The 25,898-nt window shown below is 53.9% G+C and overlaps 11 protein-coding genes across 11 annotated transcripts; 4 read left to right on the top strand and 7 right to left on the bottom strand.

The window, feature by feature from the left end:
• Positions 1 to 124: 124 nt before the first annotated feature.
• Positions 125 to 3,026, bottom strand: B0I36DRAFT_293059 (glycoside hydrolase superfamily; the record flags this gene model as incomplete). Its single annotated transcript, XM_046151778.1, has 9 exons — positions 125 to 263; positions 350 to 453; positions 513 to 721; positions 779 to 1,858; positions 1,915 to 2,174; positions 2,240 to 2,356; positions 2,403 to 2,451; positions 2,518 to 2,767; positions 2,835 to 3,026. 9 exons carry the CDS (start codon positions 3,024 to 3,026, stop codon positions 125 to 127), a joined length of 2,400 nt encoding a protein of 799 aa, XP_046010923.1.
• Positions 3,027 to 3,758: 732 nt separating this feature from the next.
• Positions 3,759 to 4,649, bottom strand: B0I36DRAFT_413628 (tat pathway signal sequence; the record flags this gene model as incomplete). Its single annotated transcript, XM_046162003.1, has 3 exons — positions 4,595 to 4,649; positions 4,145 to 4,533; positions 3,759 to 4,085 (listed from the first exon to the last, which is right to left on the bottom strand). The coding sequence occupies exons 1-3, from the start codon at positions 4,632 to 4,634 to the stop codon at positions 3,759 to 3,761; spliced, it is 756 nt and encodes a 251-aa protein (XP_046010922.1). The 5' UTR covers positions 4,635 to 4,649.
• Positions 4,650 to 5,565: 916 nt separating this feature from the next.
• On the top strand, positions 5,566 to 6,262 carry B0I36DRAFT_386001 (uncharacterized protein). Its single transcript, XM_046161091.1, has 2 exons — positions 5,566 to 5,698; positions 5,755 to 6,262. The coding sequence occupies exons 1-2, from the start codon at positions 5,630 to 5,632 to the stop codon at positions 6,124 to 6,126; spliced, it is 441 nt and encodes a 146-aa protein (XP_046010921.1). The 5' UTR covers positions 5,566 to 5,629; the 3' UTR covers positions 6,127 to 6,262.
• A 1,333-nt stretch (positions 6,263 to 7,595) lies between these two features.
• B0I36DRAFT_375685 (putative dimethylaniline monooxygenase) lies at positions 7,596 to 9,447 on the top strand (the record flags this gene model as incomplete). The annotated part of the gene is made up of 2 exons (XM_046160389.1): positions 7,596 to 7,644; positions 7,718 to 9,447. The coding sequence occupies 2 exons, from the start codon at positions 7,596 to 7,598 to the stop codon at positions 9,445 to 9,447; spliced, it is 1,779 nt and encodes a 592-aa protein (XP_046010920.1).
• A 156-nt stretch (positions 9,448 to 9,603) lies between these two features.
• Positions 9,604 to 11,199, bottom strand: B0I36DRAFT_365230 (ankyrin repeat-containing domain protein; the record flags this gene model as incomplete). Its single annotated transcript, XM_046159107.1, has 1 exon — positions 9,604 to 11,199. One exon carries the CDS (start codon positions 11,197 to 11,199, stop codon positions 9,604 to 9,606), a length of 1,596 nt encoding a protein of 531 aa, XP_046010919.1.
• A 4,395-nt stretch (positions 11,200 to 15,594) lies between these two features.
• Positions 15,595 to 16,173, top strand: B0I36DRAFT_247191 (uncharacterized protein; the record flags this gene model as incomplete). The annotated part of the gene is made up of 1 exon (XM_046150287.1): positions 15,595 to 16,173. The coding sequence occupies one exon, from the start codon at positions 15,595 to 15,597 to the stop codon at positions 16,171 to 16,173; it is 579 nt and encodes a 192-aa protein (XP_046010918.1).
• A 1,511-nt stretch (positions 16,174 to 17,684) lies between these two features.
• On the top strand, positions 17,685 to 18,320 carry B0I36DRAFT_351538 (uncharacterized protein; the record flags this gene model as incomplete). The annotated part of the gene is made up of 1 exon (XM_046157018.1): positions 17,685 to 18,320. The coding sequence occupies one exon, from the start codon at positions 17,685 to 17,687 to the stop codon at positions 18,318 to 18,320; it is 636 nt and encodes a 211-aa protein (XP_046010917.1).
• An 804-nt stretch (positions 18,321 to 19,124) lies between these two features.
• Positions 19,125 to 20,387, bottom strand: B0I36DRAFT_413618 (zinc finger protein-domain-containing protein; the record flags this gene model as incomplete). The annotated part of the gene is made up of 2 exons (XM_046162002.1): positions 19,125 to 20,186; positions 20,277 to 20,387. 2 exons carry the CDS (start codon positions 20,385 to 20,387, stop codon positions 19,197 to 19,199), a joined length of 1,101 nt encoding a protein of 366 aa, XP_046010916.1. The 3' UTR covers positions 19,125 to 19,196.
• A 471-nt stretch (positions 20,388 to 20,858) lies between these two features.
• On the bottom strand, positions 20,859 to 22,557 carry B0I36DRAFT_328640 (metalloprotease). The gene is made up of 3 exons (XM_046154613.1): positions 21,750 to 22,557; positions 21,574 to 21,671; positions 20,859 to 21,515 (listed from the first exon to the last, which is right to left on the bottom strand). The coding sequence occupies exons 1-3, from the start codon at positions 22,327 to 22,329 to the stop codon at positions 20,970 to 20,972; spliced, it is 1,224 nt and encodes a 407-aa protein (XP_046010915.1). The 5' UTR covers positions 22,330 to 22,557; the 3' UTR covers positions 20,859 to 20,969.
• A 341-nt stretch (positions 22,558 to 22,898) lies between these two features.
• Positions 22,899 to 24,460, bottom strand: B0I36DRAFT_246817 (uncharacterized protein; the record flags this gene model as incomplete). Its single annotated transcript, XM_046150255.1, has 2 exons — positions 22,899 to 24,218; positions 24,371 to 24,460. The coding sequence occupies 2 exons, from the start codon at positions 24,458 to 24,460 to the stop codon at positions 22,899 to 22,901; spliced, it is 1,410 nt and encodes a 469-aa protein (XP_046010914.1).
• Positions 24,461 to 25,158: 698 nt separating this feature from the next.
• B0I36DRAFT_328638 (uncharacterized protein) lies at positions 25,159 to 25,579 on the bottom strand. The gene has a single exon (XM_046154612.1). The coding sequence runs from the start codon at positions 25,513 to 25,515 to the stop codon at positions 25,309 to 25,311; it is 207 nt and encodes a 68-aa protein (XP_046010913.1). The 5' UTR covers positions 25,516 to 25,579; the 3' UTR covers positions 25,159 to 25,308.
• Positions 25,580 to 25,898: the final 319 nt, after the last annotated feature.

Raw genomic sequence — 25,898 nt, 5'->3', positions numbered from 1 at the left:
CCACACATGACCTTGGTCGATATTAACGACGATAGAAATGCTCCAACTTTACTAGAAAATTCACGTTTATATTCTTCTTTCCATCCCAAGTTTTCGTTCCATTTATCCCTACTATTCTCTAGGATCAGTGACAGAACCTATGCGTAAGCGACAGTGGTAATTTTCGTGAGCTCGACCCCACTCTGAAAGTAACGGTTTGCTCAGCCGGGTATCTCCACTTCTGAACAACCACATCCCATACCATTACGTCTTTACGGCGAATTCTAGAAATTTGATCAGCATCCGTTATTTCAATTATAAATGCTGGAAAGTAAATCGGTTGCAATGTTGAAATAGAGGGTCAGCTTACGGGAATGATGCAGTTCGAGTTTCATCAGGCTTCATGTTCTTCAGCTTCGTGAATCCTCTAAGCACGTTGGGTGGCTGGTTTTCTGCTGTGGGGAAGGACACATACTGCCCGGCAGTTAGTATATTCATGTTGACCCATATTAAGTGATAGACGGGAAACGTACGAGCTGAACAACTTCCGCTGCGGTCCAACGACCTGTGTTTGTAATCTCTGCGGTTATTGTAAGGACCATATCGTAGATCGATTGACCATCCTGCTGGCCAACAAATGATTCGTTGGTTTTCTGCACGGACGTCGAGTCAGGAACTTCAGTGGGATCGCTCTTAATCTCGCTATAGGCGAACGTCGAATACGACAAGCCAAAGCCGAACTCTTCATATTGATTTATCAGCTCTGAGCTTCTTTGCAGTCCAAAGGGAAAGTGCTTACCGAATCGGGGAGTAATGTTATACGAGTCAAACCACCGATAGTCAATCTTCAGCTTTTCGGTGAAATCCGCCTGTGGTGTAACGCTTATATCATACGAAATGGTATTTGGAGGGTAATCCTTTTCCGCCTTGGCAATGGTGAAGGGCAGTTTGGCGCTGGGCGAGACGTGGCCCCAGAGCACATCAACCAGTCCCGGGCCTGTTTGCTCTCCCGGTAGAAGGGGTGCAACCACAGCTGTGATGTTAGGGTTGTCGATCCAAGCTTCCATGATGACGGGTCCAGGGATATGCAGAACCACAATGGTGTTGTTGCACTTGGCCGCCGTCTGGAGAATGATATCTTCGGAGTGGGTCCACTCGCCGATATTGAGGCTAAGGTCATTCCTGTCCATGTTTTCACGAACATATCGCTCCGCGAAGACAAGGCAGACGTCGGGCTGGCCCATGGGTAGAGCACGTCCTGTGATGGTTAAGTCGATGGCATTGGTGGCCGTGTTGTTCAGCACAAATTGGACAAGCGCCTGCGTTTCGAGCGCCTTGGCTTGAATGGCCTCAAGAGGTGTGATGAGGTTATTCGGCCAGGCATACCCAGATCCACCACCGAGACTCAGGGTTCCGTTGTTGTTCCATATGTCACAGTCTCGGAAGAGCTTTCCACAGCCCTGAATACCAAGCAGATTGGGCCCAGCATCCTGTCCGATGATTGCAATGTTTTTGGGCGCTTTCAATGGCAAGCCACCAGTGTTCTTGAGGAGGATAGTCCCGTCCGCCGAGATTTTTCGAATGAGTTCAACGGTGCTCCTTTTCTGCACATTTCGATACTGCGCAGGCTCTGGCCAATTGGCTGCGCCGACGGAATTGATGACGGTGGATGGAATAGGTTTGTCGTACTGTCCGCTCGCAAAAAGAGGCACAAGAACACGCACAACCATGTCGTCCAACCTTGACTCGGGAATGGTCCCGTTCAGCACCATCTGGTATAGCTCTTGGTCGTAGAAGTTACCCAAAATATTACCATAACCCAGGCCGGGCAGGTTCAGATCTAATCCTCCCATGACGAATCCCTCGGTTCCCCAAGTGCCTAGCCCACGATTAGATCCCAGCCAAACGAACCATGCGGTATCGGGTAATACTTACCTCCCCAGTCACTGATAAGGGCACCCTGGAAGTTCAGTTCACCCTTGAGATGCAAATTGTTTGACTCGGAATTTGCGCAAGCATGCGTCCCGTTGATGCTATTGTAGGCACACATCACATGCGTGGTGCCTGCTCGCACTGCCTCTGCAAAGGACCACAAGTAAACTTCGTGGTTGGTCTTGTCGTCCACATTGCTCGATATGGGAACCTGTTCCGATGCCTTGTAGACACTGTACGGCTCGGTGAAATTGAAGGGATTTCTTTGGGGACAGTTAGTAGCGATATTCTGGAGCGTCTTCTAGCACCAAGAAAGATTGGGATATACCTGAAAGTTTCCTGTTCGTAGACTGTGTAATGTTTGGCACAAGATTGCATGCCCACGTCGATGAACCCTTTCGTTCCGTAGAAGCTAGCCACTCCAGTACCATAAGGATCGGCATACCTTGGAAGTGTTAGATCTTGATCGCTTGACGGACCCGAGGACTTACCAGCCTTCCCAGTTTCTGCCACCGTAAGGAGACCGACCCAACGGGCCACCTAGGAGGATTAGCATTTGAAGTTTGAGTGTTGTCGTTCCGGTAAAACACTTCTAGTGAAACATACCGGTAGTCATTCCAAGAGCAATATGGACACCCATGTCATAGAACTCCTGTGCTAATGCAACAGATCGGTTGTAGATGAGCTCAACGTCCCAAGTTGCCGCGGTAGTTATGCCTGACGGGAACTGTGTATGGCCGAGGGCAGGCCGAACGCCAGCAGGCCCATCTTGGAAGCACATCCGGGGAATTCCAAGCCGCTCTATGGATTCGGAGTTCGCTGCACATGGTCCGCGTTGTCCAGTAACCATGCTGATCTGTGGAGAAACTTCTTGTTAATCTCGCCAATCCGAGGTACATGTCGGATTGCGGTTTCCCACGAACCTTCTCTTGCAGGGTCATTTCGGCGAGCAGTTTTAAAGCCCTGGAGTGGCTGTCTTTCCAGGCTTGCCCGCCATTGGAAGTAGGTGGAGGCACCGCGAATGCAAGACCAGTCGCCTCGGGTGCTTGTGCACCGCGCACAGGCTGGCTTGTCCCGAGGACCGTTGCTAACAAGATGCCAATTAGTCCCTTCATTTTGGATTGACTCTTGAGCTCATGCCTGTCCGAAGTGTCGTGGTGTGGGTGAATGCCTAAATTTATCCACTTGCGCAATCCCCATCTTAGATAAGTTAAGGATCGGTAAAGTTCCCTATCTCACGGGAACCTGAAAAGAGGTTCGTTAATGGACGATAACGGCTATTGTACCCTACAATTTGTGGGGAACCTGAAAAGAGGTTCGTTAGTGGGCGATAACGGCTATTGCACCCTATAATTTGTGGAGACGCCTGGATAAGTCCACACCAATATTGAAGCTTTATCAAATACCTATAACCCGGTGAAGCGATACTGGTGCAAAACCGGCTTATATGTTATCCTACATTTATCCTAGTTGTCTTATATAGAGATAATCGCAAGATACCAATCAAAGGACCTTTATTTCTGCATTATGCTAAATGTGCGAAAAGTCTTTGGGCAAGGAGGGCAAGGAGTGAGGCCAGTTCGGCGAAGAAGTTGAGGATCGTAACCTGTCCTTTGGGGAAGATCCTAGCCAAGGGCAATCTACTACCAGTATTGTGCATGCCACGGCATGCTGGCTGGCCGTGGCGTGCTGGAAAAAGAGCATAACCCCCAACATGGGTGAGGGATAACGGTTACCGGCGTAGCGTTCACGCCCGACGACCGGCTCGGGCATCGGGAAACAAGAAGGTCCGGCTGTGGAATGCGGGGACTGACACGCTGCAGGCGACACTGAAGGGCCATAAGAGGTCAGTAAGGGCCATGGCGTTCTCTTCCAACGGCCATCTCGTGAGAAGAATGTCCCTCATGGGTATGATCAGAGTCCGTCTTGTTGCCAAACATTTCATAGTAGCCCTCAGGAGCGGGCTGCTGCTTCACACCCTTAGGTTTCTGCATAACTAGCCCGTACTTGTCCATGTCGATGGTGTTGTCCAGCCGCCACTGTGTCAACCCCTCGAAGTTGACACATTGCCTATTCACGCTCATGTCGGGGAAAGGGTACGGCTGCGTCTCGACCCAATGCAGCGTTATCAGGTTGACGTTGCCGCTGCATTGGATGGCTTGCATCACGATATCCTGGCAAGTCGTCAATTAGCGAGATTAAGCAAGGTCAAGAGAGGATTGGGGCGACTCACCACGCAATGGTTCATATGGATCTCAAAGAAGCCCTCTACGTCGGCGTGATGCCAGTTGGATGTGTTGTAGTACGATGGGTAGATAAGCTTGCGCAGGAAGTTAAGGCAATGTAACTGGTGGTATACGTCGAAGATAGCGGCATAAGCATCGTCGCCTAATCCCCAGACGTCGTCCTCAAGCTTGGCTGCCGTCGATGGGTCCTTGCCCATAGAGCGTATCTGAGCGGCTGTCACAGGGTAGACTCTCGTGAGCTCCCATTCGTTCCAGATGTCGTCGAGCTCTGCGCTAGGCGAGTGTCGTGCGATTGACGGCGACTCTTTTGAGGGGAACAATGTGCCATTGATCTTTTTTGCTTGCATGCCTAGGTCGAATATGTCGTGAATGGGACCTGAATTCGATCAATTAACTGAGTGTGTTCGACATATACATGTCTTGCAGCAAGTGCTTACTATAGGTTGAAGTCTGGCGAAGCTGGGCATTGAGCAGCATATGGCTTCGGTAGTACCATGTCGAGAACAGGCTGAGTGAGGCTAGGAAGACGATGCCATTACAGATCGACAGCAGAAGGAGTGTCCTTGACTTCCCCTCCCGGTTCTTAGTTTTCAGCTGACCTCCGAGAAACGCTTCTCGCTCATTCTCACCGATGTCCGACGAGCTAGAGGAATTTGGTGATGAGTTTAGGCGGTCGTACTTGGGCTCGCTCCTCGGATACATCTTGTCGCCAGCCTAGCCTCTAGTTAAAGAAAAATGCGACCGGGTTTCAGTGAATAAATATTCACCAGAGCTTAAAATACCAAAGACCCTAATGAGCAGTGGCGGACAGGTGGAAGATAGTCTATCTCTGGATGGAGTGCTCGGTGCTGAAACTTCATTGTCTGGATCGTCTCCACGTCAAAACTTATAAGGGGAAAGCGATTTAACAGAAGATCCCTTGCGCTTACAGCCAAACTTGCATTTCGGAAATCGTCCCCGCACTGCGGCTGACACTATCGCACGTCCACCTGCCTTCTTGAGACGCAATACGAGAGCACACCCCGGTCTTCGACGCCAATCGATCCACATTGAAAGCCAGCAAGCAGCGAGTCAGCAGCGTATACGATATTATCCGAAAGGTAATCAGATTTTCCATTACTAGGAGGTGTGCATATCTGTCGCTATCATCACGCAGCGGCCTGGCTCAGAACGGAAGGAGAAAAACGTCGTGCAGCCTGCGACCGAACAAATGATTCGGCGATATTACGAGGTACATGATCGACACAACGTTGAGAGCCTTCAGCTTCTTAGCAGGGAAAAGCCCGCTGGTTGATACCAAACCTGTCCCCGAGCGATAGAGCTGGCTGATGGCCGACGGACCTATATAGACTGTCGACATTGGGTGCCTGGGCATTTCCCGTCCGATTTGTTTCTCCCATCTCATCTCAACCGGATTCCTTCTTTGCTCTCACTCCACAAGCAGTCGTCCTCGTGACAAAGCCAACTCGAAAATGCGCTCCGCTCTCCTTGTCATAGCTTCGGCCACCATTTGGTCCGTCGTCGCTGCAGCCCCAGTAGACGTGAGCCCTCAAATTTCCTCATTTATCAGATTCCAATGGCTTACGTAGACATCCAGGCGCGTGAGGCCCAGCCGAGGGAGCTGTCCCCTCCAGGAACTTTCGCTAAGAGGGAGAAGGCCGAGCCCCTCTATAAGGAGTCGGTGCTCATCAAGAAGGGCGAGGAGGACAACAGGAAGCGCGAGGATTTGTATGTTGGCGACGGCCTGTACGGACTCCGACTTCTGGTGAAGAAGGACGGTCAAGAAATGCCGGAGTCAGCCAAGCGCGAGGATTTGTATGTTGGCGATGGCCTGTACGGACTCCGACTGCTGGTCAAGAAGGACGGTCAAGAAGTGCCGGAGTCAGCCAAGCGCGAGGAATTATATGTTGGCGACGGCCTGTACGGGCTCCGACTGCTGGTCAAGAAGGATGGCGAGGAGGCCAAGTAAGGAGCGCTGTCTTGCATGTTCCGTACAGAGTTATGATAGCAGACTTATACTAAGCAGTCCCCTCCTCCTAGTATTAGTTTAGAATTCCTGATTAGTCATAATTCTTAACGCTATTATACTTCTATCGAGATTTACGTCAAAGATAGTAAGTAATATAAGCTATAGCCCCTTTCCCTGAAAGTATAGCACTATTGAAAGAAGAGTATTTTCTAAGTATAGTACTTTTAAATGATAATTATTCGTCAAGTAATACGTTATATTCAGGGAACTCCCAGTCCCCCCAACCCCCGCTAGGGCTAAGTGGACTCCTCTTTCACCTCGTAATCCCAGCCACGCAGCAGATCGCCCGCCAGAAGCTGACCCCGCTGCGTCCGGTCGATTGCTTTATTGGACCTTAGAGATCTTGAAGCCTCCCGAGACGCGCTTCTGGAAGAAGCGTCGAGTGTCGTACTTAGTAGCTGTTAAGGTTTCCCTTCGTTCAGTCAGTTAAGACGTCTCGGTAGTTAATGGTTGCGAAGCAGTACAAAATGTAGTAATGGTAAAGCTTGTCCTTTCTAAGGTTATCTACGACCTGTTGAACGTCTTATATATACGTGTGACCTTAGGTCAGCCACGGGGGTGCAAATGTCTGGGTTGGGCCAGACGGTCGTGTCGTGCACGGTGTCAATCCTGACGTGCACGACGCTAACCGTGTCGGGCACGGTGCAAACCGTAACACAGATCCCGAGCTGTAGCGCTTACGTGAGCCACAAGGGACTACAGCAGACGGCCTGCACCGTTGCTTACATGTCCGAACCCCCGCGATGCTAGCATAAAGGTATGGAAACACAAAATGGCTGGCGGTTGCAGAGGCGGGACACTAGTACCAAAATAGAAATAAAGATCACAAGCCACGCGCATGTCTCCTATGCTTTGATGCGCGCTGTTATCTGGATGATTTCAAGGTTGGCAGGGGTTCTTTCCCAGCATCATTGCTTTCTCCGCAACGGTGTGCTAACGATGGAAGAAAACTCTAAATCTGTTTTGTAAATGCGAAGGCCAATGGATGTCAGCCACCTCGTAGACCAGGCTCCCACCAAAGTGCCAGATCTTGGCGGACCAGGGCATGTTGTGGCACGCCTCCACAGCTGTACATGACTTGCAGTTGCAATCAGGCATGCCCCAGCCGCCAGAACTGCAGATGCAGGAGTGCAGAGGCAAGGAATAATTAGGCTGGCAGGCAGCGCTGTCCTGCTTGTGTGTTTGGGCTCTCCAGGGCTGAAATGCTCGTCTCACCACATGCAGTCAGCCCGCGCAGGGCACTGACCGCACGCATCGACCCTACAAGGCTAATATTCCGGAACTGCTTCTGGGGCCAGATTGGCCGGCGGGCCATTTAAATGATTTCTGCTACCGCACCGAGTTGGCAAAGTGTTGAACTCTTTGCTGTCCCGAACCCACAACACCATACACCAGGCCAGCCAACAACCATGGCGACTCGCGTTGACGAACAATTTGATCTTGTCGTGATCGGCGCAGGTACGCGGCTGTCCTGATCTCCTCCTTCTGCAAGGACTCTCGACTGACACCACACCGCACAACGCACAAACAGGGCTCTACGGGCTCGCCTCTGCGAAGACACACCTGGCCCTGCACCCAGAGCAGTCGCGCCTCGTCATCGAGTCCGAGGCAACATGTGGAGGGACGTGGTCGCGCGACCGGTTGTACCCGGGCCTCAAGACCAACAACGTCTGGAGCTCGTATGAATACCCAGACTTCCGCATGGACAGAGCAAAGTACGGCCTCGAGAGAGGCAAGCACATCCCCGCAGAGGTCATGCACCGCTACTTCACCGACTACGCAGAGCACTTTGGCGTCCTGCAGCACATCCGCTTCAACACCAGGGTCGAGTCGGCCGAGGCAGTCCCTGACAACAACAACGGAGGAGGAGGAGGAGGAGGAGGCTGGATCATCACCACCTCCTCACCGTCCACAGCCTCAACCACATCCCGCATCCATGCCAAGCGACTCATCGTGGCCACCGGCCTCACCTCCCAGCCCAACATGCCCACCTTCCCCGGCGCCGAGTCCTTCACCCCGCCCCTCTTCCACGCCCGCGACTTCTGCAACCGGCGCGACATCCTCGCCACCGCCCGCCACGCCGTCGTCGTCGGCGGCGCCAAGTCGGCCATCGACGCGGCCTACGCCTTCGCCACCTCGGACGTCTGCACCGGCGGCGTCGACCTGCTGATCCGCCCCTCGGGCAGAGGCCCCGTGTGGATGAGCAACGTCTACGCGACCCCGCTCAAGCGCAAGGTCGAGTCCCTCGTGCTCACGCGCGCCCTGTCCTGGTTCAGCCCCTGCCCCTGGGGGGACGAGGACGGCTACTCGTGGGTGCGCCGCTTCCTCCAGGCCACCTTCCTCGGCAACTGGCTGGTCCGCCTGCTCTTCTTCGTCATCGGCTCCGACGTCCAGCAGAGCTCCGGGCTCGGCCGGCACCCGGAGACGAAGAAGCTGATGCCCTGGAACGGCGCGCTCTGGGTGGGCAGCGAGCTGGGCATCTGGAACTACGACGAGGACTGCCTGGCGCTGGTGCGCGAGGGCAAGATCAGGGTGCACCTGGCCGAGGTGGCGAGGCTGGAGGGCAACAAGGTGGTGCTGGACAATGGCGTGCAGATCGAGACGGACGTCGTCGTGTGCGCGACGGGCTGGAAGAAGACGTCGCTCCCGTTCCGGTTTGTCGGCTTCGAGCCCGGTCTCGCGCAGAAGGGCGAAGAGCGCGAGGCGCTCATCAAAAAGGCGGACCAGCAGCTGTTGGCAAGGTTCCCGATCCTCAGAGACCAGCCGAAGCTGCGGCCCGAGCAGATCGCCCGGCGGGAGAAGGACGCAAAGCACGAGGCGGCCACGCGGGGCGAGGACGCTGCCAACGAGCCCCTCCGCAACTACCGCTTCATTGTCCCCTCGCAGGGCGTCGCGGCGAGGAACATTGCCTTTGCCGGCCTGATCTCGCCCTTCTCGACGGCCATCAGCTCCCATCTCCAGGGGCTGTGGATCACGGCCTTCTTTGACGGCAAGCTCCGACGCGCACCACCCACCGATGAGAAGGCGGTCGTGGACGAGATCATGCTGCACACGCAGTTTGGCAAATGGCGCCACCCGTGCAGCTACGGCCGCCAGGTTCCGGACATGTCGTTCGACTCGGTGCCCTATGCTGATATGTTGATGAACGACCTCGGGCTCAAGGTGCGGCGCAAGAGCTCGGTGTTTCAAGAATGGTTCCGGGCCTACAAGCCATGGGATTACGCTGGTGTCGTCGACGAGTATCGAGCACTGCACGAGTGATTGAAATGCAATGAGTGAGGAAAATAGAACGACAAGTAGAGGAATGGCGCAAGATGTCAAGGAGAGTGGGTCAGTAAGAAATTAGAACTCAATCGCAGTGACCGATCTCATGTATAAGATGGAACTCTTTCCAGATTTCATGCGGCGCGTCTACGCCTAGGCCAGGCCTGTGCGATGACGATAGGCCTGCTCTACCTGCTTTCTTCGCTGCTTGTAGGTGACGATTTCGGTCCAGTCCTTTTCGCCCGAAGATCTCCTCCATGGCTCAAAGTTGTCCATTTCTCGCAGCCCAGCATGTTGCTGAATAAGACTGACAATCTCGTGATGCTGCCCGCGCAACGCCCATCGTATGGCACCGTCAAAGGCGCTTCTCTCTTGCTCGGCACTGACTGCCCCGACGTTGAGCAGCAGCTTCACCATGTCCAGACTTCCTTGACCTGCAGCTCTGTCCAAGGCGGAACAATATCCAATGCCAGGGAGGAGGCCATTGGGGTCGGCCCCGTCGTCCAGCAACAAGATGGCGAGCTCGACGTTGCCGTTGCTAGCAACGATGTCCAGGGCCGTCTCCCCCATCTTGTCATATTCTCGGTAATCGACCCCCTGGTGTAGGAGGTATTGCACCAGCTCAGCCTGCAGCGCGGCCTCGTGGCTGGTACGCGTATACGCGCCACATGCGTAGTGTAGTGCTGTACTTCTCTCCCTGTCGCGAGCATGTAGATCTGCACCCAGTCCCACCAGCTGCTTGAGCAGAGCGAGGTTCGCCCACGAGCACGCTTGCATGACGGCTGTGGCGCCATCGTCTCCCGCAGCATCCACGCAGGCACCCGCGTCAAGCAGCCGCTGGATGATGTCGTCTGGAGCGTGTGACCATACCGCGCGCGCGAGAACAGCAGAACCGTCATCCAAGGACACCTTCCTGTCTCGTAGTCTGTCTAGTAGCCACGTGAGTGTGATCCAGTTGCACGATTTTGCGCAAGCCTCGAGAAGAATGCCTGCTGTTGGGTGATGGAGGTCTGCAATGTCGCACCATTGCTGTAAAGCCTGCAGGACCTTTTTGTGACTTTCGCGGTCGTCAACATGACGTTCAATGAAGCGATGGAGAAAGTTGAAATGGTGGGCTTCGCCCGGTATATACCGCAGACGTGCCCCGCGGTCAACAAGGAGCTGCAGCATCTCGATTGGCGCGGGGCCGGTTCTTAACCGATCTTCAAACGCGAATTCGATAGGGCCCAATGCCGCGTACAAGATCGTGTAATCTTGGAGGTGGTGCCTTTTACGGATGGGCGTACTCAAGCTGACGCCCTGCTCCAGAAGCCAGTCCACTGCTTCTCGATTGTTGTGTCTGGCAGCGATGGCGACAGCATAGGCCCCCAGCTTTGCAATGTCAACATCAGGGTCTATGGCCTTGAGCTGCTTCAGGACCTCGGCCCCGTTCTCGCCGGATGCGGCGCACGCGAGGCTCTCCTGACAGAATGAGGCACCTGCGTGACGGAATAGCATGACACAGCTCAGCAGCTTCTGGTCGGGCCATTTCTGCGCAAGCTGTAGGACAGACCTAACCATCAACCTCTGCAGTGACACGACTCTGGGGTGAGGCATATATTCGTTGTAACCGGACCAAACAAGATAACCCAGGAGATGCTGGTGAGCACTCTCTGTGGATGTAGGGTCGTCGTCGTCGTCGTTCTCCTGTCCGTCGGCCCTGTAGGCGGCAAAGTGTTGATGAACTTCGTCCTTGCGGTATCCCTCCATTTCATGTAATATGTCCCACACTGCTTTGCACATCTGTATGCCTCCATCTATGCGCAGAGCACACTGCCGATATCGTGTTCCGCAATCATGCAGACCAATGGCGGCTAAGGTGTGTCGACCGACACTCGCCAGCCAGGTCGACATAAGTGCACGTTTCCGCTCCTCCCGGTCGTGCCTCAGGCGCAAGTCTTGGACCATGGTATCTGGAAATCCACAGTGACGCATCATGTTGTAGACAGCCTTGAAAGTCGTGGTGTGGCCCGTTGCTATGATGACTTTCGAAATGCCCTTGTGCAGCTCCGCCAAGTCGTTGTCAGTCCAGTCCTTCCAATGGATTTGAAACCAGCGGAGGCAGGCATGCAGAGATACATCATGTAGTGGCCTTCCAGCGAGCGGGAACAGAAGTCTCGCCACGAGAACTGCCAGGTTGACATCCGCTCGCAACGACCCCAATAAGTTTTCCAGGAATCCAGGGCGGCAATTCGAGGACTGCGAGCCAGAAGCCATGGCTTCAATGGATAGACTCGCGGGTGCCACGAACATGCCAGCACGAAATGAGAGCGATCCCTCAGTGTAGACCACAGTTGTCGATTTCATCAATTCAAAGAGGGCGGCGCTTGCAAGTGCCGTTCCGCTCTGCAGGATCAGCGCAAGTACCGCAGGCGATATTCGAGAAAAGAGCAGTTGGCGCATAAACTCGTCCTCCCGAGTCGGGTTCAGCAGGCTGACGAGCTGGTTCCCAAGTCTGTAGATGGCCCGCGAGAGGAAGTGGAACGGGTTGATTTCCCACGAGACTGCACCAGGAGCTTGCAGGTAGTCATCATGGCTTCGAAAAGCGGATGATGGTATGTCGCCCACAGCTCCACGCGGAGCGTCACTGTAAAGAGAGCGTCGTCCACATCGCGGGCTTCGAATTTGCTCGGGGTCTGGATTTACCATTGGCGATGATTAGTCTGAGTCGTGACAGGACGCTATGGCAATAGACCAACCTTGCATGAGTGCCAAGAGCTGTAGAAATGGCATGTCCTCGAAACACATCTTCTTCCACTGCTTCCAGGGGTCATTGATGGGCAGATTTGAACTGCCTCCGGCCCAACCGTGGGGCCATAGATCGGCCTCCGTGAAGCTAAACTCTTCTGCTTGATTTGTAGTGAGTTGGTTGCCGGTCGACAAACTCCTGCGCGCGCCATACTGGGCAAGAACAAGGCTGGAGTGTGCGTGCTTTTGCGGCGCCGGTACCGCGTGGCACGAGAAGTCTACCTTCTTCCCGTCGTTTGCAGCCACGGCGGGAGTCTCCCAAGAAACTTGAGCAGTACATTGTCCCAAGCCTCTGTGGACGGGGAGCTCTGGGCAAGTCCTGGTCGGAGGTTTTGATATAATGGGAGCAAATACATTTCTCGACGACGGCTGGGAGCGTGTCGCGCTCATACCTTCGAAAGTAACACTTGGTGGTAGCAAACCGGAAACCCGACCTGAGTCTGCGATTATGAGATTAGCAACGGCTGCCACACAGGCACTTCGGGCGGACCCGCGCTTGGTTAAAAGGGACAAGGAGCTGTTCAACATCACTTGAGTGGAAAGCGCGCCTTGGTGGACTTCATGCTTTCAGTTCCGAGAGATTGAGGACTGGTGTGGAAATCGCACTGGAGCACCTACCTACACACGCCAGGCGTGCCTTGTTCCTGTTTATCTCTTTCTGGATCTTGCGGTGTGGAACAAAATTGCCATGGATATAGACTTTTGGGACTTCCCCATCGCCCTGGATCTTGTGACGGTGATGTGCGACCAGGGCCCATTCGCCCTTTGATGCACGCAGTCTTTTCCTCAGGCCGAGCAAATCTCGAAGCCTGGTCTCGTAAATAGAAAGACTGCCGACGAGAAGTATCAGTGAAATGTGTCTGTCATAATTGAATACCTCGGTTTGTGACGATAATGTTACATACGGCTTTTCAGGAAAATTGTGTTTCTCCACCAGCGTCTCTCGAACCTGATCAAGGGTGCCCCCTTTCCTCCCTTCGCACCCTATGTACAGCTGTCGGATCAGCTCCTTGTGCTCCAGCCAGACGTGCGGGGCGTCATCGAGTCGTTGGCGAGGTGGGATGCTGGCCATAGCAGAGGATGTGCAAATATGCAACAAAAAAGAGTGTGTTAGATAGAATGGTGTATGTGCGAGGGGCTGGCCAATCTCGGACCACCTCACGGCGAAGCCAGCGGGATATTTGTATGCCTCGCGCACCAAGGATGACGAAGGAAAAGCAATGTGTGGTCGGAATACAGTTGAAGCTAATCGGGAACACCTCCAATCACTGCCCTATGTCCAATATCTGGCGAATCACAACGAGAAGGGTGGAGCTCAAGCATGCGCGGCCTTTGTGACGTGAATAGCTTCGCTATATCCTACTTGGCCTAGCTGGTCCAATTTCTTGCCCGGATATCCTTGACCTTGAGCCGTGTGGGGATAGTTGTCCAAAATCTGGCCGTTCACATGTGCCTGCTGGCCCTCGGCCCCGTAAAGACATCTTGTTCACGCCGAGTCCAGGCGTCTCTGCGTCTCAGCGCAAAATCCAACCCGAAGAGCAAGCAAAGGAAGAGGAGGTAAAAAGATGAAGATAGCGCTCGGCCAAGGACATGGGATCGGGTCCCTAGATCCACTACGGAATAGCTTCAAAGGGAAATGCGGACTTTTGTCCCAATAGCAGGGTGTTATCTTGGAAGACTGGCCTTTGCCTGTGATACCATCTCCAATATCTGGTGGCTTGCATCAGATTTTGGCTAGATTTCTGTCCAAAATCTGGCACGGCCTGCGACCGTGAGGACCTCGACCGAAGAAAATTACACCGAGTGACATATTCGATCGCCAACTCCAGATTTGGCGTAGAATACAAAATGTACTCATGCCACTCTGTCACCTTCCCAAGCCAGCCCTGAGTTTTTTTTCCAGGGCCATTCACCTTCTAAGTTGCCCTCAATACTGGATCATATCCAAAAACGGCCATCATCCACTACAAGCACCTCCGCCTGACCGCCAACGCGCCTCTGCCTTTTTGGTTGATCGTGGTTCAAATGGCTCTCTCGATTGGCAACACAATCGCGCTGCTTGCTCTTCTCGTCGCGTGCGTGCCGGGGCTGTACTGGCTGTATCGTCACATCCAACCAAGGTGGTTTAGTCTCTTGGCGCAGCAGCAAATTCGTCAGATATTGGGGCAGGAACCCTTGCTTCCCCTACACAACGGTCAGTAATCGCCCTGCCCTCGACCCCAACTTGAAAGTTGGCCTAATTACACGTTGAATATTGCCTTACGCGCTCACCATGGTTGCGAAACAGCTATCAGAATCCCACCACAGGCGCATATCCCTTGTAGACCCGTTTTACTCTTGCCGGCACCCTGAATGAAGTTTGCCGGAAGGCTTCGCCAGCTTGACATTACATTGATCGTATGGGAATGCATGGGACAGGGTCATGATTACAGGGCAGCACAAAGGGATTTGGAACTGACCTGGCGTGAGACTGTGAATTGTCCGAGGTCGTGAGCATATGGAGAAGTTCTGGAAGCTGTACGGACGAATACAGAATGCTTGCCGGTATGATGTTAACGGCAACAGAGTTATAGACGTTCAAAGAGTATCTTTAAAGCGCAATAGGTAGTGACAATTGCGCTACAGCACAAGCCCTGCACACAATCATGAGCCCCTATATGTCTTCTGGTTGAGATGTACAGCAACAGGCACGGCTCTCCCCCCAGTAGACCGGTCCTTATCCAATATGTACTCAGATCATGTCCAAAGACACACTCTCTACGCTCTCCCAATTCACCTATGTGCACATGTTGAGATTCCTTGGCCAGTGCTGGAGCACTTGGGCGATGATGGCGGCGGTTCTTCAACAACCGAGCTGTCTTCTCGCGTGCTTGCCGGTGCTGACCAGAACGTTATTGTTCCAAACCAGGAAGATCGTTTGTACTATTTTCACATGCTGATGAAATCGAGCGATTCATTGACAGAAGCTTGCTTCACCAACTTGATCAATTGGAGACGTGGAGTCAGGCCCTGCGAGACAAACGTAGAGATAAACAGTTTGAAACTAACGTAAAGCAGGAATGCATGCACAAGCTGTTAACTGAAACAAGAGCGAGAAAGAGTACGTTTGTCATGCCTACCTGAACTTGAATTCTGCGCTGTCGTCAAGATTGTTCTCCAGGTTGCAAATGCTCGGCATAGCCGCAGTTACGCTCAGCCACGGAATGTGAGAAACCCGGGGTAGGGTATATAGAATCAGCGATGCTCCCATGCGCTGTCCACGGATATGATGATCTGCTCCTCTCTTCATGAAAACCCTCCGCACTCAACAACTTGCACAATCCCACACGACACAATAATACATCAACCACTCTCAAAATGCAGCCTGCTCCATATCGTCTCGCCCTTGCCCTTCTGATGCTTCCCCTGACAACCAAGGTCGTCGCCATTCCCGCAATCACCTCTGCGCATGTGACCAACCCAGGCTCGACAGCTACCAAACTCGAAAGTAGGCCCATCGGGCCCGAAATCGTAGATAGTCCGACGCACCACAATGAGCATACCAACACCGGTTTTGACGATCTCCCGGAGCTGGGTGTTGGTCTGGAGACGCGCGACAGCTTCTGCGGCCTCTATGTCAACTGGAAAAACAACTGGGACGAAGGTGGCCGTCGTTATCGAGTCATTGCCAGAGCCGTGACCTTTGGTCTCGGCCAGCCACGGGAGCCACCAAAGATGATCGAAGACTGGGCGTTCAAGTGTCGCTCAATCCCGAACGAGGGCTGGGAGCACAACGCCCAAGCGTGGTTGAGAGCGCCCGGCTCGAACCAGGCAGCATGTGACATCACATTCGTGCACGGTCCGCTCGGCCATGACCAGTATCTCGCCTGGCACAAGGCAGTTGGCGATCATTGGCGCTCATTCTACCCCGAATGTTTCGTGGAGCAGCAGCTTTGAGCGATGGATGGAAAGGAGGTATTACCCCAGCGAGGGAACACAAGCTCCGCTCGCACAGTTGGCTAACCGCATCGTGGCTGCAATCGTCGGGGAGCAAGGAACAAAAGAGCGACGGGCTTTCGAACCAACAGGAAGATGGACACTGGCGGATATGAAATGCGCCAAAGAGTTGTCCTTGTGATCACCAGGAGCTTTTGTGTCCAGTCTGACGGGCACAAGAGCTCCTCGAATCTTCATTGTCCTGTCATGACAGTGCTTTCCAATACACACTGTGTGTGCCGTACTTTAGAAGAATGTATATTGTTACTCGGGGTGCTAGCACAATCATTACGAATCAAGTCAATGAACAAAGGCAGCTGTCCGTGACCCGCAGCGCTTTGTGTTTGTAGGATAAACCATGTGAAACGACAAGCAAGGAGGCGTCGCTTGTCTTGGAATTTGCAAAATTGGTTGGCGACACGCAGCTAGCCCACATTCCACCGCACAATGATCGAAAGGGACCTGCTTCCGCCGTGTTTGCTTGTCCGTTTGTCTACGCCATTCCAGCCGGAGCGCACATGAGCTTTTGAAGGAGAAATCAACAACGACATTTATCATCGCACACAGGAAAGGAAACACGTGATACTTCTAGGATATACTGCTGTACTTTGTGAGACCTTTCACATTCTTTGCGTCCTGGAATACTAAAGGGCGTTTTGTTGCGCTCCCGCCCGTTGATGTCCAGGTACTTTCCACATTGTGAAGTACCTCGTTATCAGCCACTTCCTCTGACCAAGAGCCTACTGTATACCTGAGGCCATACTACAAGCAAGGGTCAAAGGACAGAAAATAGCAGTGAAATACACCCACGCCGGCTGGCAACTCTTCGGAACGCATGACTGCAGTGTCCAAATCTGTGCTTAGTCACAGATGACCAGAAGGCCGCGTTGCCCAGCAAGAGGACCATTGCATTCGGGTGTCACGGTCCCTTGTCTCGAGAAACACCAGCCCATCTATGGAGTGCCACCTCTCGTCGGATCCATGTCGCCTCGCGTAGCACAGCATTCTTTGTTACAAGAACTAACCTTGGTCAACCACAGCCCTGTCCATCCAACAAGCAAGCCCAAATGACGTTTGCCATCACCAGTGCTTGATGGATGTTAACAGATACTTGTTGAACATGCCTCTAGGGGGGGCACCAGACGAGTTCGAGGAATGTCTCTCGAGTTCTCACATTCTTGTCCAGGTGACACGATGCTTCCATCTGGGAGATTTGTACGAGATGTGCCATAAGAGGTCTTTTGCGTTTGGTCATGTTGGTGACACGGACAGACATGCGGGCAGAAGTTTGTGTTCCCGTAAACCTTTCATGAGTGATCCATGGTCACATCGAATATTGTGACGAGCGATTCCGCACCTCTTTGCCAACCACGTCCCTACTCAGAATATTTTCCGCCAAAGTGACGTCCCAGAGGCAACAGAAGGATTGATGTGTAGCATTACCCCAGATCTGCAGTTTATAAAATGATCCCATGTCCCAGAATATTCCAATAGATCGTCTCGGATTTTATCGACAAATCATTCCCACAGACCCGGCCGCACTTCGTTTCGATTACGCACAGACTGAGGAGTGTGAAAACACCAAAGCTGAATCCAACATGTCTTCTCAGCCCGAGAATAAGTCTATGCACCGTGTGTTTTTGCCCGGCGCATTCTCATCTGTCCAGGTCAAAGACCCCGCGGAGGGGGTCAAGGTCACGAAAGGCGTCGAGTTCAGGTTCCGCTTCGACCACGTGGTCAGGCAGACCAAGAGAGAAGACTACACCGTCACCGGAAAGCTTGAGCTGATTGAGCCGCTCCCTGACAACGAACGAGAGCGCAAGGAGATTCAGAAAGGCCTGGCAGACACTTTCAAGAGACTTCCGGAACAATGGGGGACCGGTCCTCTTCACGGCCTCAGGGCCGAGAAAGACTTTTATGGTTGGCCTTGCACGCTGGACCGTCTGGGAAAGTATCGATTCTCAGTCACCGCTGAGCTCAAAGGGGTTGTGGAGAGAGAGGCAAAGCAGGAGGCGGCGGCAAGGGGCGATCATGATGCCCGAATTTCGGCCGTGGCAATGTACTCGTTTCACGAACATGAATTCTACGTTGTCGAGCCGCAATCATAGATGGTATGTCATGAATCGTCCCCACTCTCGACGGAGCCCATTTTTATTCGAAAATCACTTCCACTAACACTTCTTGAAAACAATAGGAGCTGCCGACTTCGACTTCGATGTGCTAGTCACCAGACACATTGAGACCTCCATCTCGATCATGGGATCATGGGCCCGGATGGCAAGGATGCAACGATGGTCAGAGAAATATCTTGTTCCAAGATGGGAGCCCCAGGCGTGGCTTTCAAGAGATGCAGAGGCTTCGCGAGTCGATCAGAAGTTTCAAGGTTGAGAGTGCTAGGGTTCATGACATCGGCCTGTCACAATAGGTCCAAGGCGATGCAGTATTAGAATCGAGTATCAGGACTTTCCTTTCGAGATTCTTCCATAATGTTTGTGATCCTTCAATACACACAGTACTGGCGTTTGCTGTCAAATGGTTATTTGAAAGTCCAACAACCATGGCATTCCCGTCAGAATGGCTGCCCCCAAAGCCCCCTCTATTCCTCATTCGAGGGCTTTCATCTGTACTACCGCCATGTTTCTGCCAACACGCAGAGGCTAAAGAGACTACTTTTCCGAGCGTCCCACTAGACTCCTCTGGCACGCAGAGTATGTGTTTGCTTTCCGTCTGCACCCTTTGATCCCGAGCAAGATGTTGGTCGTTAGGATGGTTCGTATCACCACGATTATACTCTCTATAAGACGGAAGGCGTTTTCGCCTCAAACTGGTTTAGGCCGTCTACTTTCGGCTAGGCATCTAGATATCACGAAGAGCCGTGCAGCATGCAGTCACTTGTTATTCTATGAGAGCACTGTGAATTCATGTAACGACTGGATAAAACTGCTCGGCGGTATAACCTATACTAGTGTCCCAATCTCCGCCTTCTAGAAGACGCAAGGCGTCTTGTCATAAAGCCCCCGTGTGGCGTTGATCCTGTCGAGGACCAGTTTTGGCAGGTCCCGCAAATCATCGTCTTCCATCAAAATCTTCTCGCCGGCTGCCAGAAAAGCTCTGGAGAATTCTGTCCATAGTGCGTCCTCGAGAGTCGTGGAGCCATCTTTGGCTGGTTCGGTCCGCTGTTCGTCCTCGAGCAGCGAGCGTGAGGAAGCGTCTTTGGCTGCGTTGTCGGTCTGCAGAGGTGGTCGGGGATAATACGGGTCATTGCGCCAGAAACATCTGGCAGCAGCCTCGACACCGTCATTATCCATGGAGAGTGGGTTGCAGCAGTCAAAGTCGAGCACCCACATTGCGTGTCGGCCAAGTGTCTTGGACTCGAATATCGCGTTATCGTTGTTATCTACTTGGTTTGCAGCTGGAGGGCTTGCCAGCACGAACTCGACGTCGTTCGCGTCGACTCTGGCCTGGAACCACAGGAAGGCCAAACCCTCGGCCATTGCCCTGGCGTAAGGGATCGGGTCGACGTCTAGTTCTGAAAATTGGTCCAAGTGTAGTGGAATGTCGCGGAGTTTGAAGAACCGGAGCGGAGGACCATCTTTGGGTCTTTGTTGTCTACGCGAGCCGAGATAGACGCGTGCGAGACAATCACTGTTGTTGACGTCCTTGAGGACCCAATCTTGGAGTCCCTGTGTGTTGGGGCAAAATCGGTGGACAAGTGTGGTACGGCCCGTGACTCCAAGTGCGGGAATCCTTTCATTAATAATGGCGTTGCAGGGCTCAAAATTGTTTGGCAGCCGTGGCAAGATGTTGGTCCATCGGGGATCTGATGTTGCGAGGAAGCCCCGATTCTGGGGCACGAAGATAGTAGCAGGGCTACGGTGAGCATGTTGCGCAGCCATGATGATCTTGTGCATGTCGAATTCTTTCTTGATAGATCGGCCGGGACCACAGTCTTCTCTCTTGATGACAAAGGTCGTCTGCTTCTTGTTCGACTTGTCCAAGGCAATGGAGTCCGGGGCGTTGGTGTCTAGGGCCTTGTTGTCTGGGGCCTTGGTGTCTGAGGCCACTCCTGCGCTGGCACTGCTCTGCTCGTCGTTGGCCCATACTGAGCCGCAGTGTCCCATCCCAATTCTGCGCAGCTGTCCGGGCTGATCCAGAATCAGACGCGTGAAGTCCATTGTGATGCAGTTAGACTGTTGGTTGACTGAAGTGTCGTAGCGTTCTGATGTTCCTTGTTTTGTGTGTGGTTGATGATGATGGGGTGGAAAACTCGCTCAAGGGAAGGGGATGCTCCCTTGATATAAGTTGACCAGCGCTCTCTGCGCAGCCAACGTATCTCCGATGGCGCGCGGCCTGCTGCGCCGGCGACCCAGACTCTGCGTTCTTGGGGGCCCACTATTATCCCCTGCCGTTGCTATGTGATGTTCTTGTTGTACTCTAGTATTCCATTTTGAAAGTAAGGCGCGAGAGAACGCCCAAGAGCAAGGAGCCCGTATGGAAGACTGAATTCAAAGAAGGATACGCAGGCTTACGACTGAAATGTCAAGCTCATAGGCGACCTGAAAGCGCGTGAGTTCCTGAATTCAGCGAGCCGACGACGTCGGCTTTGTCTGCTTGGCGGACAACGCGCGGCCCGGTCCCCATACGTGTAGTATGTAACACTTTCACTTGAATTCAATAATCAGTCTAGTAGTCTATGGATACAGAAGCAGTCAATCCGTCTCTGAGTGTACAAGAGCCACGTTTCCCACAGTTGTAGCTTAGGCATGCTCCTTTCGTACGACGCCGACCTGCTTCCACGCATTGCGCACAATTGTGGCAGCCTCATCGCCAAATTCCTTCTCGGCAACATTTACGGTTGCATCGGCAAACCGGAGGAAGTTGCAGTTGGGGCCAATAAGTCCGCCAGTCACCGTCTTCCACCAGATCTTGCCTGCCTTCTCCCAGCTGTAGCCGCCGAGTCCGACAGCAGTCAGCTGGAAGGCCTTGTTGGGGATGCCACTGTACAGGTGGACGCCACCGTTGTCCACTGTGGTGACACGGTAGTCGCGCATATGTGCTGGCTGGGGGTCCTTGCCGAAGCGCGGGTCGTTGTAGGCGGTGCCTGGAGCCTTCATGCTTCGCAGTGCCACGCCCTTGACGCCAGGGCAGATGCAGTCTTCACCGATGAGCCAGTCGGCGTCTTCGGCTTTCTCGTTCTGGACGAGCTGCTTGATCATGATGCCGAATACATCGGACACGCTCTCATTCAGAGCTCCTGCCTGCCCGACGTACGCAAGTCGCGAGGTGTGCTCCGTGACGGCGTGCTAAAGCCAGGGCTCTGTAAGTGTCAAGCTTGCACGCGAGAGGTCACTGATTACTTACTGTCAGTTCGTGACCAATTACGTCGACAGCGCCGGTAAAGTTGGTGAGAAAGTCGTGGCCGTCGCCGTAGACCATCTGACGGGCCTCGGAGTCCCAGACTACGTGCGGTGTGGTGAGTGAGTGACTGAGGTTGCTAGGTCAAAGAAGGATGTGGATTCTGCAAGCGAGTCACTCACAGGCGTTTTCGTAATGCTTGCCGAAATGTACAGAGCTCTTGACCGGAGCATTCTTGTTGTCATAACTGTTCCAGTGGAAGAGCTTGGCATAGAAGTCGAGGACCTTGCCCGTGTTTTCGTATGCCTCGTTGACCGAATCGTCCTTCACAGCTTGCTGGCCCTCGACCCTACAAACCTCGCCGGGCAGGCTGGCCTCGTTCATGCTGTGCTGAGCATCATAGATGGCCCGGTGGATGTGAAGTTTGTGGGGAAGCTTTGGCTTGGATGACTCCCCGATATGCTGCTGCTCGGTGCCGAGGGTGTGGTGAGCAGCTTCTCTGTGTTCAGCAGAGTTGTGGGGGCTGTCAGCAATGCTCTGGAGCAGGTAAAGAGGAACGACGCCTTCGGTATGCTGGGGATGAGCGACGGTGTTGGCCTCGGCCTCTACGAGCTGGAGGCGGAGCTGCCGTTGTTCTGCATAGCCGGTCTGGTGCTGGAGGGCACGACGAGCCGACTCGCGCAGGGCGTCGCTGTTGTGGGAGCTGTCGGCAATGGCACTGAGGAGATAAGGGGGAACGACAAAGCAGCGGTGGTGAGCCATGGTGTAATGGTTGGGTTGGGATGTGTGATAACGATATCTGTCTGATGACGGTGCAATTCTGGCGATGGAGTCAAGGGGAGATGGATGGATGGCTTGGAGGCGAGCTCCTCTTTATGAACGGTCAAGCCTGAGTTGACTCATGTTGACTGCGTGCCAGGTCGTACCTGCCAGGCCATATGGACTTTGGGTCTGATGTGGTGGCACAGGTGTGAATCTGGTCGCGGAAGGCGTGCACAAGAGGTACAAGGGCTCAGGCGTCTCGAGGCTGGGCGTCACAGACGTGCCCGGCTCACGTGGATGGCGCCCAGGCATCCACAGAGCTAACTACAACAGGCAAAGGACTGTATGTAGATTACGTGTGAGGATGATCAAGTCTGTATACAAGGACTACGACTGCACGTTACGGCCACTTGAAGCATACCGCGTCACGACTTCTGGGTTCGTGCGACGTGCACAGGACATCTTTGTGTGTATCGCTCAGACAGTCTGAGCGAGTGTCACGTGTGTACGGTCTAAGCATTGGACTTGTCTTGCATTCTGCTGAACTGGTGGTACTACTACTACTACTCTCATAGCGGCTGTTCGTCGTCCCCCGGGGCGGCAGGCCTTGGATAGAGCGAGAGCCACTTGAAGAAGACATTGTCTGGGTCGAGCCGGGCCTTGATGGCGCGCAGCCTCTCGAGGTTGACGCCGAAGACGTGCTCGGGGGAGATGGGCCCTGCCGTGTCGTAGTTGTTGTACTGGGTGACGCCGTCCTTGATGCCGCCGAGCTCCCTGAGCATGCGGATCATCTTGCGGTTGAAGTGGCGGACCGTCATGTCGAGGGCCGGGTCCTCCCACTGGAAGAGGGTGCTGATGTGGTAGATGTTGTCTCTGGCGGCGAAGGCCGTGGCCGTGTGCGGGACGCTGCGCACCTTTTTGTTGGGCAGGATCTCGTAGAGGATCATGGTGATTGGGTTCTTCATGCCCGGCTGGCTCGCTGCAAAGGGCAGGAACTCGTCGACCACGGCCTTGCGCACCGTGTCGGCCTGGAGGGGAGGCACAAACGTCGAGCCGCCCTGGAGCCGCCGCCACTTTGACTCCTCGCCCACCTGGCCCAGCTGCACATTGGTTTCGGGCCACGGCATCTCCTTGGTCATGTCGACCGTCGCCACCGCCAGCAGCGGCGCAAAGAACCGCCGGCCCTCCTCCTCGCTCCCGTTGTAGAAGACGATGCACAGGACTCCCGCCACCAGCTCCTCCCCGTGCGGCAGGTGTGTCACTGCAAACACCAGCGTGCTCCGCTCGTCCTGCCGCTCAATCATGACATTGCTGAAGTCGACCACCGCGTCCAGCTGGTCCAGGCCCACCACCACGCTCCCGCTGTACACATGGCCCTGCGGAAACGCCTGCGTCGTGAACCGCGTCACCACCCCAAAGTTCTGCCCGGCCCCGCGCAGCGCCCAGAACAGGTCCTTGTCCTCCTCGCTCACCCCGTCCTTGTCAGAGACGACCCGGATCTTGCCGTCCGCCGTCACCACCTCGGCCTCGACCAGCAAGTCCGTGCACAACCCGTACTGCGGCGTCAGGAACCCCATCCCGCCTCCCAGGATCAGCCCTCCGACTCCAGTATCCGCCACCGTCCCGCCCACCGTCGCCAGCCCGTGCTTCCACAGCTCCTCGTTGACGTCAGTCCACCGGCACCCGCCGCCAATCGAGACGAGCTTGGTCTCAGGGTCGACAGAGACGCCGCGCAGCAGGTCCAGGTCAATCGCCATCCCGTCCTCGCACGCCGATACGCCGCTCGTAGCGTGGCCGCCCCCCTTGACCGCAAAAGGCAGCTTGTGCGACGTGGCGAACGTAACGGCGGCCGACACCTCGTTGGCGTTGGTCGGCTTGACTACGACAGCCTGGAATTTTTCACAAGCGCAATAAGTAAGCAGGTTGACCAACTCTTGACACGTGATTATATATAAAGTTCACCAGGTATAAGCGGAAGCAAGACAATAACAGTAGTCCACACAATGGAGTGACCGTCTAGGAAGAAAGAAAGGAGACTCACAGCACGCTTCACACAAGTCTGACTCCATCTCTGAAGACTCGCCTCATACCCGTCCGAGTCCGGCGTGAGCACAATGCCCTTGGGCACCATCGCCCGCAGGGCATCAATGTCAAGGTTTGGCGCCAGACTACCCATGATTGGTCTAGAACTGCGGTCTTGTGTTGTTTTCGGGATTCTTGCAAGCAGTGTTTGCTCGTCTTCGATATTTGGCCGGAGGTGAGTTCGTCTGCTTTCTTCCTCCTTAAAGAGTGTCGAGATGCTGTCTTGAACTTCTGCAGAATTGAAAGTTTGAGGGGCAGAAGGTTTTCAAGTGATGAGCGAGCGGGCGCTTATATAGTCCAAGGCAGTCTCCCGATATCCCAAGGCTGTCTGGCATGGCGCCCGCTCATGTCAGCACTACTTGGCACACTCGACCCGAGCGTATGCAAACAAGCCTTACAGCCCCCGTTTCTCCGATGAGAGTTGACCAAATCATAGGCCGAGAGCTGTAGTTTATGGTTTGATTCCGCATGGCGGCTTAGTGTCAGCGCCACGCGAGCCCCATCATTCATGTGCGGCGGACCTGGTCATTACCCGCAATAGGTTATGTCCGCGAACTAACGTGGCGCGTCAGCTGACCACCTTCAACCTCATTCTCCAGGCGAAGCAGCTCCCGTGGGCTGTTGATTCACATAATCGTCTGCGTGACGAGCGCTCTTGAGGTGAGATTGCATATGCCATGATATCTGCTATGTGCTATTGATGGCCAAAGGAGTGGGGCAATTTTCTAATTAGAGAGAAATACTCTGGCCCCGGAGTCGCATCTCCCAGCATCGCATTGCTCATAGTGCGTTGCTTTCGTGCGATTTTGTTCTTTGGCCCATCCCGAATGCTCATCCAGTGCTACGCAAGCATCAGACCCTAGCTCTAGCTGAATGCCCACGTCGACCCAGTCTCCATCAGTCGACAAAGTTCACTACATCGCGTAGTGACTCTATGAGCTTGGGATCTATGGTGGCGACCCAGGCAGGATCAGTCGAGCTCGTGCATGCAATCGTCCTAGCCGTTGCTGTTTCGGGATCGACACAAACCTGAAAAGGATCACCAAAAAACAACGGCGAATCTTCCTGTATGACATCGGGCTCGCTTGTGCTTGAGCTTTTCATGTCTTTAGTCGGTTCGATGTGACAACCGCTTTGAGCCCAACCAACCAGTGGACATGGCGGTCGCAGCTCAGCCTCGAGATAGTCGCCAAACCAATCAGGTTCCGGGCTTCTCGTCTCAAGTGACCCATCTGTATGCGCTGTTCGCGTTTCCACGTGCTTTGCAATTGCATTGCCTCGGATGTTTCCAGGGGTGTCGTTGAATGAATTCTTCGCGGTGGTTTGCGTGACCTTCAGGATGTCTTCAACCTCGGGGAAATCGTCGCCATTGCTGTCGGCGCAATACTTTCCCACCGTGTCATTGTTTGCCTGCGTACCTGTGGACGGTTCCGCAAACGCGGTGTCTGTGCAAAGTGCTGTTAAGTGGTGCTGCGCAGCAGGCCCCG

This window comes from Microdochium trichocladiopsis, assembly GCF_020744255.1.
Source record: "Microdochium trichocladiopsis strain MPI-CAGE-CH-0230 chromosome Unknown B0I36scaffold_7, whole genome shotgun sequence".
In the NCBI taxonomy this organism is placed as follows: domain Eukaryota; kingdom Fungi; phylum Ascomycota; class Sordariomycetes; order Xylariales; family Microdochiaceae; genus Microdochium; species Microdochium trichocladiopsis.
Note: the sequence above shows the minus strand (reverse complement) of the source record. Positions and strands in the feature narration are given on the sequence as shown.